The following is a 12111-nucleotide window of genomic DNA, read 5'->3' on the forward strand; positions in this document are numbered from 1 at the left end:
ATAGCCCCCGATAACGATACTCCGTAACGATACGACGCGTGCGCAAAGGCGGTTGCGAAATATCGGATATCGTTATCGGAGTCGTCGGAACCATCTTTCCTAAAACTCTCCGACGCCGCAATCTGATTGGCTGAAGAACGATAATGAGATGCTTGGGAGTTGCCACGCCCTGCGTTTCTTAATCTGCGAGCGACTTTGCGGAACACGAGTTTGTCTGCTTCCTGCGCGGGGGTAGCGGTGACGCCGCAACGCCGACCTCTGATTAGGGAGTTTTCGTAGACCGCGCTGTTTCCTCCGCTAAGCGTTCCGCAACGAAGAAGTTGCTACTGCGCCTGCGCGCCGATAGCCTTGACTGTGGAGTTCCCGCTGTCGTAGCGGGTTGCGGAGGGCCTTGCGGGACGGCAAAAACGATCTACGAAAACTCCCTATTAACTCCGATTAGAAGGATAGTGGCTAAGCGGAGAGCAAGTCGTCTGCTTCTTGCCCAGTGGTTGCAGGGACGTCAAAAGGACGCCGAGCTCTGACTGGCTTTGATTATAGGAATGTGGGTAGACCTCAAAGCAAGCTACCATGAGGTGTACCAACTATCCTTCAATCAGAGCCAATCAAAGTTCGGCGTCCTTCTGACGTCATCACAACCCCTCAAAAGAAGCAGACGAACTTGCGCTTCGCATAGACCTCAAAGCAAGCTGCCTCAAGGTCTACCCGCTATCCTTCCCATCGGAGCCAATCAGAGCTTGGCGTTCTGACGTCACCACAACCCTGGCAAAAGAAGCAGACGAACTTGCCGCGTTCGCAGCTCTCAATAGCCCTTTTGCAAAGTCCCCCAAGCACCCCGGCCCGCACGCGAGGAATTGTGGGAGAGACTGTCCCTCGACTGGCCGCTTTGCCTTGAGATCGTACTGCCATGTCGCTTGTCTTCTCTTAATCCTCTGTTTTTCGATCCTATTACCTATTTTTTATCTATTCCAGTGTATTTTTATTGCTTCTAACTGTTTATATTTTCTTCTGCGTGTGATATTTCTTGTATATATATACTATTTCTGTCTTTATTTTGCTTTTTTCGACGGGAGTGCCGACGGACAACACGCCGCATCGCGCGTCGTTCCCCGGGTGAGTACTACCGTTGCTACCGATTCCTATCGCGCTGTTAGCTGTTTATTTTTGTTCATTTGACCCGCGTGCAGTCGAGAGGTCCCGGTTATGAACACCCGCGCACATGTTATACTGGTAGGCAAAGCTCTGAATCAACAATAGCGACGCAAAAGCCGAGTGCGCTGCGATTTAGCCACCCGCGCTCGCTTCGTTGACTCGCACTGTAGCGTGTGCCTTTGTGCCGCTCACTTGACTAAGACACAGCGTGCCGCTTTGAAGTCGCGAATAATTTGTCCGAATGCCTGCGAAACCGTAACACCGCTGGGCATACCCAACGCTGCGGTGCCTGACAACTGCACGCAGTTGTCTTCACCCAAACACTTCGCAGGACGACGCTGTCTTTTGGCAAACGGTGCCAGGAAACATGCTGTGCGCTGGCAGTATTGTTTTCACAGCCGGGCACACAGAAAGCTGTACCACCGGGCATGTTGCTGATAAAGGTGACTTAAAGAAATAAAATACATTGAGCTGACATCTTGACTAGTGAAATAAAATTATCGAAGGAACTATGAGTTTCAAGATAACTGCCTGGGTGACAGCAGATTTCTGCACTTGAAAAAAGGTGTTTGCAACTGACAACCGCTTAGCAGATAGATTAAGAGGGCATACCATAAGCGCATACAAGCCGGGACGTTGGGCCGCCGGCGCTTGCGAAGGGCTCGCGCCGCTGCGCGCAGTTTGTCAGGCACCGCAGCGTTGGATATGACGAACGGTATTATGGCTTCGCAGGCATTCCGACAAATGATTCGCGGCGATACATCTCTGCATTTGAAAAAGGGCGTTGGCAACTGACAACCGCTTAGCAGATAGATTACGAAGGCATGCCATAGGCGCATTCAAGCCACGACATTGAGCCGTCAGCGTTTGTGAAGGGATCGCGCCGCAGCGCGCAGTCGTCAGGCGCCGCAGCGTTGCATATGCTGTGATTTGGCCGCCCGCGCCAAATCACAGCATATGCAATCACAGCATATGCCGAATCACAGCATACGCTGTGATTTGGCCGCCCGCGCTCGCTCCGTTGACTCGCACTGGAGCGTATGCCTTCGAGTGCCGCTTACTTGACCAAGATATAGCATGCCGCTTTTCGCCGCAAACCATTTGTCCTAATGTTTGCGAAGCTGAGGCATATGCAACGCTGCGGCGCCTGACGACTGCGCGCTGCGGCGCGATCCCTTCACAAACGCTGACGGCTCAATGTCGTGGCTTGAATGCGCCTATGGCATGCCTTCGTAATCTATCTGCTAAGCGGTTGTCAGTTGCCAACGCCCTTTTTCAAATGCAGAGATGTATCGCCGCGAATCATTTGTCGGAATGCCTGCGAAGCCATAATACCGTTCGTCATATCCAACGCTGCGGTGCCTGACAAACTGCGCGCAGCGGCGCGAGCCCTTCGCAAGCGCCGGCGGCCCAACGTCCCGGCTTGTATGCGCTTATGGTATGCCCTCTTAATCTATCTGCTAAGCGGTTGTCAGTTGCAAACACCTTTTTTCAAGTGCAGAAATCTGCTGTCACCCTGGCAGTTATCTTGAAACTCATAGTTCCTTCGATAATTTTATTTCACTAGTCAAGATGTCAGCTCAATGTATTTTATTTCTTTAAGTCACCTTTATCAGCAACATGCCCGGTGGTACAGCTTTCTGTGTGCCCGGCTGTGAAAACAATACTGCCAGCGCACAGCATGTTTCCTGGCACCGTTTGCCAAAAGACAGCGTCGTCCTGCGAAGTGTTTGGGTGAAGACAACTGCGTGCAGTTGTCAGGCACCGCAGCGTTGGGTATGCCCAGCGGTGTTACGGTTTCGCAGGCATTCGGACAAATTATTCGCGACTTCAAAGCGGCACGCTGTGTCTTAGTCAAGTGAGCGGCACAAAGGCACACGCTACAGTGCGAGTCAACGAAGCGAGCGCGGGTGGCTAAATCGCAGCGCACTCGGCTCTCGCGTCGCGATTGTTGATTCAGAGCTTTGCCTACCAGTATAACATGTGCGCGGGTGTTCATAACCGGGACCTCTCGACTGCACGCGGCTCAAATGAACAAAAATAAACAGCTAACAGCGCGATAGGAATCGGTAGCAACGGTAGTACTCACCCGGGGAACGACGCGCGATGCGGCGTGTTGCCCGTTGGCACTCCCGTCGAAAATGGCAAAATAAAGACAAATACTATATATATACAAGAAATATCGCGCGCAGAAGAGAATAGAAACACTTGTAAGCAATAAGAAATACACTGGAATAGATAAAAATAGGTAATGGAATAGAAAAACAGAGGATTAAGAGAGACAAGCGACAAGGCAATGCGATCTCAAGGTAGAGCGGCCAGGCGAGGGACAATTCCTCGCGCGCGGGCCGGGGCGCTTGGGAAAATTGCAAATCGTCTATTCGCTGACATGGCTCGCAGTGTGTACTGCGGTCCCTCTTTAGTGTGCAGCGGAGTGGAGGTAAGCTAATCTCTCGTGTGCGCATGCTCGAAACGTTGTTATCGCATGGCACCACTGCACGTACACTGGGTGTTGCAAACAGTACACATTTCGTTATTTTTAATTACATTGTACGTATATCGCCCTAAAAACCTTATTGTAAGTGTTGTTTTTTTTTTAGAAAACATTATGACAAATGGAAAAAGAAAAGTCATTATCACCAATGGACACAATATCTTCCAAGAGGTCGTTCCACTCTCTCGCGGTTTTGACAAAAAATGAATTAGCAAAACTGTCAGTCCTGTAGTGGATACACCAACATTTTTAGAATGATCACAACGGGAGAAAACATAGACTTTCTTCGATATGGTACTCTTAAAAAATGTTTTTCTCTGCTTTTATTTACACGCTACTGATTTCTATACTACGAAATAATTCGATATTTTGTGCGGTGTATTGAGAGTGCGTGTATCGGCGTCAGCAATGACAGGACGCGACGTAGGAAACGTTCGGGCGTTTTAGAGCTGATAAATTCGCGTTAATCGTGTTTTACTCTAAAATGGGGGCATGATTTCGTTAGCGCTTCAAAATAAACTATACACCGTTCAAATAATAGCAATAGAGTATAACGACAACGTATACGTTGTCGTTATATATAAGGACAACGTGCATATAACGACAACAAGAGTAGAACGATAACGACAGGTTACTGTAAAATGTTATCGGTGATGATGACCTTGTAAGGCGACATATCTTTAATAGAAATAACAGAGAATGATGAGGCTGAAAATATGTTTAGACCTAAAGTAGGGAAAGTCTGCATTCTGTGACTCTAAGCAGGGGCTGTTTCATTTGCTTACGCCATGCTTAATGTAACAGTATCAATTTCTTTTCTGTGTCTTTTTTTTTTAAGACATATTTCTAGCTTCGTTATTTGCCCAGCGCTCTCCATAGATTGAAACGATCGGTTCCCCCGACAGCTCTGCTGTAAAGAGATTTCTTAGAGTGAATATACTTAATATATTTAGTGACCTTCGTATGCCAAATAACCGGGAAACAAGGCCTCCAGTTGTCCTTGAAATATAGTTGAGGTATAACTTAGCATAACGAATTTAACTCGCCAGCTGCTTCCTTCATTCATCGATGAGCATCAATATGCTGTTGTACACAGTGCCGATCATTTATGACAGCCTGGGAAGAGGCGCCAATGCAGCCTTAAATAAACACACACACACACACACACACACACACACACACACACACACACACACACACACACAAAATATTTTCATTGAAATTTTACTCCGACACGGCTTTCTTCAATGTATGAACGCCAGATAGTGAGATAATTACAAAAATGCCTCATATACAAAAAAAAATATTTAATAAGCGCCTTGTTTGATGTAAGCAAAATAGGAGTCGTCGGCTGTTTCATCGCGCCCTTAATTATCCTCCGCCATTTTCTTTTTAATTTATGTTTTGCCGCTCACTTTATTTTGAAATACCCAGAATCTAGCTTTTGCATCTAGATTTTTTTTTTTTTCGGTTTCTACACGACGCAGCTGGTGTCGATTTCGCGCGCCATGGATGCCAGTTTCCAAAGTGCTCACTGAGCCCTGCCCACCAGCCCTTCCATAAAGTTCAGAAACGGTACGGACGACTTTGCATGCATTAGAAGTGTCGTTAAAAAACAACAATGGGTTGAAGGGGGGCCGGGTACAGCGGCAAAGCAAGACAGAAAAGAAATAAAACGAGTGTTCAAAACTGGGCTCCCGTTGTATCGATCGTTTTTCATTCGGCCTTGGCTATGGAGGACGGGGACGCTTGCAAATTCTGATTTGCATACGAAGCAACTCGAAGCAGAGGATTTTGGGAAAATTAAAAAGGTGGGTCGGAGAGACGGGGGCTTTGAGGTTTTCGCAACTCATAAGACAAATTGGAAGGAAGGATGAAAAAGGATTATGTGAACTAAAGAATGAAGAAGCTTCGTGGTTTTTCTTATTTAGCTAAACTTTTGGGCATTGAGAGTATACGTAACTGATACACGAGAAAACATGAGCATCTTCCTCTTCAAGCACGGTCAACTTCTCTGTATATCCATTTCATACGGCGCAGTGGTGGCGACGCTATTTATTTGCGTTCGCAAAGCGTTTTAGGTACAGTATTGTGAAAATCGCTATTTTCTTGACCGCCACGGAGGTCGCTAGAACTTTTACACCGCCTGCTCAACGGCACAAACACACACACAGCCATTTCTTTTTTTTTTTTCCTTTTTTTGCAGAGTTTGGCTTTTTTTTTGAAATTTGGAGAAAAAAAAACAGCATTAACTTTGCGTAAACTAACGGTGCGCTGAGAAAGAATGCACACTTGAATACAGGGTTTGCGTGTACAGACCTAAAGCGAAAAAGTAAAACATATTAAAAAAAAAAAACGACGTGTGCGAACGTTCATACAGTACCACAATTTAAGCCGGTTTTTTAATTTTTTTTTATTTAGCATTTGTGTGCCTCTTAAGCGAAAACGGAACTGCAACATGAAAATTTAAGATTAAAGGATCTTGACGTTAGTGTCTAGGTTCCTGTCATCACGATAGATATTTATAGCCCTTTTTTGTGGCGCGAAAACGAAAAAACGTTCGTTCGGTGACCACGAAGTATAAAATGGGGTTCCTCCCACGCGTTTCCGGTCGGCAGTATGTTCCTAAATGTTGGGGCTGTCTTCCAAATTTTGACGGCGGCCCAGCATATGCCGGCGGAATAAATGGGGCAATTCATTGTGCTAGTTTAATATACGGAACGCATTTTAAATCTTGGTTCCCGTATTTATTTATTTTTTAAGCATAGAATAGGTGTTTATCAGCCGGATTCCAGCAGAAAACCGTCAAGTAGAACCACCACGTCACATTCTTCGCTAAATGTAGCGGGTAATTGAGTGTCGCGTGCTGTCAGTTTCCCGCTAAATTTAGCGGGGGAAAAGGGATGTCACGTGACGTCGATTTCTACGCTAAATTTAGCGAGAAAGTGACGTGATGCGACCGCGTCATGTGACCTTGAGTCAGGCGATGCAAATTTTTTTCCCCTTCACTTAGAGGGAAAATTGACGTCACACGATCACGTCATGTTACTTCAAGTCCCCCGGCATCAGTTTGCGCGAGGTGGTTCTGAGAGGTGGTAGTTTGCGGTCGACCCATCCTGTGCTTCCCACACTTTGGCTGCATGATTGAACTTGCGCAATTTGTTTTCTAGGGCTCGCATGTGTGCGTTTGTGTTTGTGTTTGAGTGCTGCACAGTGCACCCTCTTTTGCTTATTGATGCCTGAAGACGTGTGTTTTCCTGCCTGGCCGGCACTGGCCGGACGCATGCAACCTCCCGCTGTCATGGTGTGCCTTAGAAGATCATACGATCGTGTTAGACTCAGCCATCTCCGGAGTCGAAAGCAAGAAACTCACAGGTGAGCACGAGGTGAGCACTCACAGGTGAGCACTCACAGGTGAGCAGAAGACAAGGCTTGCGCAGTACGTCTTCACTTCTTCGGGTGTCTTCTTTTCTTGAGATCGAATGCTAGTATTATCTAAAACCTGGGGTTGAGAGGTTGAGGGGGAGGGGGGGAGGCAGGTCCCCTTGTTGTTATGTTCCGACGCCAATGCACAGTCCACGAACGTCTCCACATCAAAGGCGCCAATTGGAGTTTGTTGAACATAGTCTACTGGGTGACAACTTTTTTCTGTGGCATTTCGGAAGGGAGAAGAACTGCGCATGCCAAGCTTTAATCGGCGCTGAAGCATGAGCTCTCAAACTTTAACTGCGTTGCCACGGGCAGTTGTCTCCTGGGGCCTGTCATTTAATGTCAACAACAGCCCAGAGTGCTATGTCCGTGGCCCAACAGGCGCACGTTCGTGGTTTTCGAAAGTGAGCAACGGACGAATGCTGAAAATGGCCCTGGCCAGAAACCCTTTTCTGAAATAGTAACCTCAACTTGCCCACCATCCAAGTTGCACAAACTACTCCCCCCTCCCCCCCCCCAAAAAAAATATTTTTTTTTAACTAAATGCTACGTATTAGTAGCAGCAGCTTTGACGGTGTTCAAATTTATAAAGAAGAGCCAGCGGAACCATACGTATTCTACTATGATGTCCGGGGCAATGTATATTATAGTCCAATTTACGCAAAATATTTGTATGTATTGCAATGTGCGTTCAAATGTATGAGTTTCGCGTAGTCCTGCCAAGGCCTCACTTGGTGGGATAGCAAGCGTCAACACCCGAACAACTCAGCCCTCTGCGTTAGACGTTAGGACGCTTCACAGTGATGAAGCTTTCAGAACTACTTGCCAACAAGCTGGGTAGATGGAGCATAATTCCATATGAAGCATCGGGCCTTTGTTTCCTATTTAAGGATTTGTAATTTTGCTTCCATATGGACCAGCAGACTTCGCCAGAGTTCGCCCACCCAGGTCTATCACCAGCACCCTGTTTACAAACAAGCCGCGTTTGCCCAATGGGAGCACGCCGCGTGCTCCGAAACCAGATTCGCGTGACGTCAAGCGTCTGCAATAGCCCAGTTCCGACAGCAGCGCCACCGCGGTGCCGTCAACTCAGAGAGTTGAGTTAGTGTCAACGTTATTAGAGAGTTTAAACACAGACGACCAGTTCGAGCTTTCCACTTTTTCCCCGCTTCCTCCTCTCCCCCTTTCTACCCTGTCCACCGTCGCCTATCTTCTGCCTTGCAGAATCTCGAGTCCGGTCGTCGGCTTTTAAGGGGAACCGTCTTTGCACATCCGGTAGGGTACGATGGGCCCTCCGGTATACGAACTGCGGACATGGGAGCCTTGTGCGGTGGCGCATGCCAAGTTTGTACCGGAGGGCTCACCGTACCGTATCGGACGTGGAAAAACGGTTCCCCCAAAACTCTTCATTAGGTGAGCTCAGTTGCGGAACTCCTCGTAGACGCTGCTTGCACGATCAGTACACCCCTTCTGTCCCCACGGCTCATCTCCCGTCGTTCAACGCGTCAGACGGCTCCTATGGTAACTGCAGTGTGTCTATGGAATACGCAGGTTTCGAAGCACGGCGTGTACAGTCAGTTACAGGTCAAGAAAAGTTTTCAAGGGAAAGGAAGGCTGGGGAGGAGGAAGCAGACGGAACGCTGGAGAGAGGAGGGGATTTCCTCCTCTCCTCTCCAGCATTCCGTTCGCTTCCTCCTCCCCAGCCGTCCTTTCCCTCGAAAACTTTTCTTACCCTGTGACTGACTATACACGAACTCATCTCTGTTACGTCACGGCGCGGTGGTGGCGCGTCGGTCGCACTTCCGGTCCGGGGCTGTGGGCGGAAGTGCAACTTTGAGACGTGTATTCCTGCGTTGTTTTGAAAGGAACCAGACAAAAATTTGCCTTCTCGTCAAAATGCTGCGACTGGGGCTGTACTAAAAGTGTCGAGAAAGGTTTGAAGGTCAGTTTTCATGCGCTCGTTTCGTCCGAGAACGCGGATATGTCCAGTGAAAAGGGAAAACCAGACGCCGTCGGACCACGATTGCTTGGGCGGGAAGCATTTTGGGTTAAATTCACGGATACTACTGGCCATCAAATTTATTTGTTTTGTTCCAAAATGGACGCCGGAAAAACGTCAAGTTGTACGGACCACCTGCGAACTACGTTCAGTGCGTCTTGTTCAAACGGTCGCCTGATCGTTCGAACTGTCGTCTGCTCTTTCAAACGTTTCTGCTTGTCGTCTGCTCTTTTAGAGGACACCGGCCCGTAGACCAAACGTGGGCCCGGTACTTGCGATAAGAAATAAGTGCAGGCCTCAAAAGACTTAAGTTTGAAGGTTGGTAAGCAGGCTCGACGTAAACAGTAGATACAAGAAGATGTTGATCCTTGTTACCACTGGCCATCACCGACTTGTTATGCCTGACTCACTTGGTTAGATTCTGCTTGCGATTTTCAGTATCGACATCGACCATCTCAGCTACGGTTCACGCTTTTGCAGTCAGAGCGACGTCGCTACTGAAAATTGCGAGCGAAATCTCATCATGTGAATGAGGCTTTAGCGTACGTTCTGCGGCGTCCACGCGGAATGAATCGCCGCATATAAGATTATTCACGCGAAGTTTTGCGGTTTAGCGAGCCTCGTTAATTTCGCTGACGCTGCTCAAGTAGTCAGACATCGTTAGGAGGACGTAGAATCAACAATTCCAACGCGAAAAAGAGCGCGGGGACTCACACCGGCGCCGACAACATCGCATTTCAATGGTTTGTTTATGGGCGACGGCGAGCTTTTGCCCACACCCCCATCGCGCATGCGCGGCGCCGGTGGCGTCCGCTAGGGGCGCTCCGGGCGCTCCGGTTTGTTTGTAAACATGAGTTGGTGTATAGATGGCGTTCCAGTCCTGCTCTGTGGAACACACAGTTATGAAAAGGAAGTACATAGTCCGTTGCAACTCAAGAAGGTAGGGCGAGGGTAAGACGGGCCGGGAAGGAGGGAGCAGACGGAACGGTAAAGAGGGAAGGAGGTTTTCCCTTCTCCGGCGTTCTGTTTGCTTCCTTCTCCCCGTCCCGTCTTATCCTCGCCCTACTTTCTTGAGTTGCAACGGACTATAGATGGCGCTTCAAACGACGGAAGGCGGAATGAAGTGGCTGAGGGGGGTTACCCCCCTCCGTGGGAGTTCCACAACTGAGGAAATCTAGTAATGTAAGTGCAAAACTAAAAGCGTAAGAAATAAGACGTGTAAAAGAAAGAGGAAAGGAAAATAAGCGACATTTCGTGCAGACGCCCTTCGTCAGATTATGCGAAAACTAAAAGAGGCCAAGGAGAAGAACGCGATAGCTGCCGCAACATGACGCCAGAAGAAAAAAAAAATGGAATAGGGCACAGCAGCAAACGACAGCGTTTGCACGATACAGATGTCATCCGATAATATTCTACGTTTTCGGTTGTCATTCGTGCAGCCTATTACCGAACAGTGATACCCCAATGACCAGAGGATTGTCTTCCTTGATTCCACTAGCTCTAATTACACCCGGAAGTAAAATAAAATAGAGAAACCCGTGAAGAAAACAACCGAACTTGAAGGAACACACGCGTTCAAGGTGTTCATGCGGGCTTGGCACTCCTTCCTAACCACTCAGGAAAGGAGACAAGCGCCGGCAGCCCTTCTCTCTCTTGCCCTCTTTCAGTAAAATGGTCTATACAACAACGCGCGCCTGTGGCGTCATAGCCCTCAGGTGGCGCTGCTGTTGCACTGCGCAGGCGCGGACGCTTAACGTCACGCGAATCTGGCTTCGGCGTTCGTGCCGTGACTAAGCCAGGTGTGGGCAAATGATGGTTTGCTTTGTAAACAGCGTTGTGAGTATATATAGTCCGTACAAATCAGACGGTAGATAAGCGCTAAATATCCGTAGAATAATAAATGCAGAAGTCTGGAGGAAGCAACGGGTGTCCGGTGGTTAGTTTCAGAAATCACCCTGAAATCATTTTGTGTGTGTGTGTTTTGTTCTTTTCCCCTTTTTCAGACGAAGATGAGGAGGGTGCGGAAGATGGCCAGGACGTGGTGGTGAAAATGCCGTCGTGCTCGGATTACGTGATGCACTTTTTCACCATATTCTGGAAGGTTCTCTTCGCATTCGTCCCACCCACAGGTGATCCGTCGTTCTGCCGTTAGAGATGCTTGCGTTCTTAGGAGCGGTGATGTCTAAATAATAACTTTATGTCGGGTCAAAGCAAGAGCGGGGGTAGCTGAGAAGAGAGATTCATGAGCTTTCTCATCCAAAGAACTTTTACAATTTAAAATCGCGAAGGCATGCCCTACACTACGTACTTTGTGCAAAGACACTCTGCACAAAGATAAACATCAATATACAACACACGTAGAAAGAAGAAAATATATAGTACGCGTTGAAACAACTCAAATAATGACTATGAATGCTAAAAATTTGCGCGCTGCAATTTTTATGTAGTGATATCTGCATCAAAAAATAATAACCTCAAATCTCTTTTTAATGTTAATTCAATTCGTATATTGCAATTTTTATTTATTTCATCAATTTGAAAGTTTACGTTTCATCATTCGTTCTCCTGAACTTGTGTTACACGAATTTCTTTTTTGTTGTCATTTGTTCTCATACCTTGCCTTCCATCGCTTCATCGTCACTGACAGCAGTCATTGCTGTGTCGTGCTATTGGATGTCGCAATCCTGGCGGCTGGGCGTCGACGTTCTGGAAGACCACGACAGAACTCGAGTGTCGTTGTCGTCGTCGCGCTGTCCCATTTCGTGTCTGCTTTGGCCTCCGTGAACTGTCCTGCTGCAGAACGACTTACAACAGAATAGCCGTCCACACCAATCACCCCCTCAGCTCGGCCACCGCCAGGATTGCAGCAGGCGTGACACTTTTACGACGTCATTAGGCGGAAATCGATGGAGCTTATTTGAGGACGCTTCAATCTCGCCAGCCGTAGACGTACTATAGAGGCACCAAGCCATGATTTTCAAACTCCATCTTTGCCAACGTTCAATGTGACTTTCAATAAAAAAAAATGAAAAGCGCC

The 12111-nt window shown here is 47.8% G+C and overlaps 1 protein-coding gene across 6 annotated transcripts in view; it reads left to right on the forward strand.

Moving 5' to 3' along the window:
* LOC8038284 (sodium/calcium exchanger 1) overlaps window positions 1–12111 on the forward strand; it is a 334367-nt gene that overhangs the window by 308134 nt on the left and 14122 nt on the right. For 4 of the 6 annotated variants that reach the window (XM_029982479.4, XM_040206650.3, XM_040206652.3 and 1 more), the window contains 2 exons: window positions 6962–7021; window positions 11078–11203. In XM_029982479.4, coding sequence (XP_029838339.2) covers window positions 6962–7021; window positions 11078–11203 — 186 coding nt within the window. The remainder of the gene's footprint in view (window positions 1–6961; window positions 7022–11077; window positions 11204–12111) is intronic. The other 2 variants (XM_040499557.2, XM_040206653.3) reach the window with 1 other exon arrangement.

This window comes from Ixodes scapularis, unplaced genomic scaffold (genome assembly GCF_016920785.2).
Source record: "Ixodes scapularis isolate PalLabHiFi unplaced genomic scaffold, ASM1692078v2 PGA_scaffold10__122_contigs__length_95168666, whole genome shotgun sequence".
Taxonomy (NCBI): domain Eukaryota; kingdom Metazoa; phylum Arthropoda; class Arachnida; order Ixodida; family Ixodidae; genus Ixodes; species Ixodes scapularis.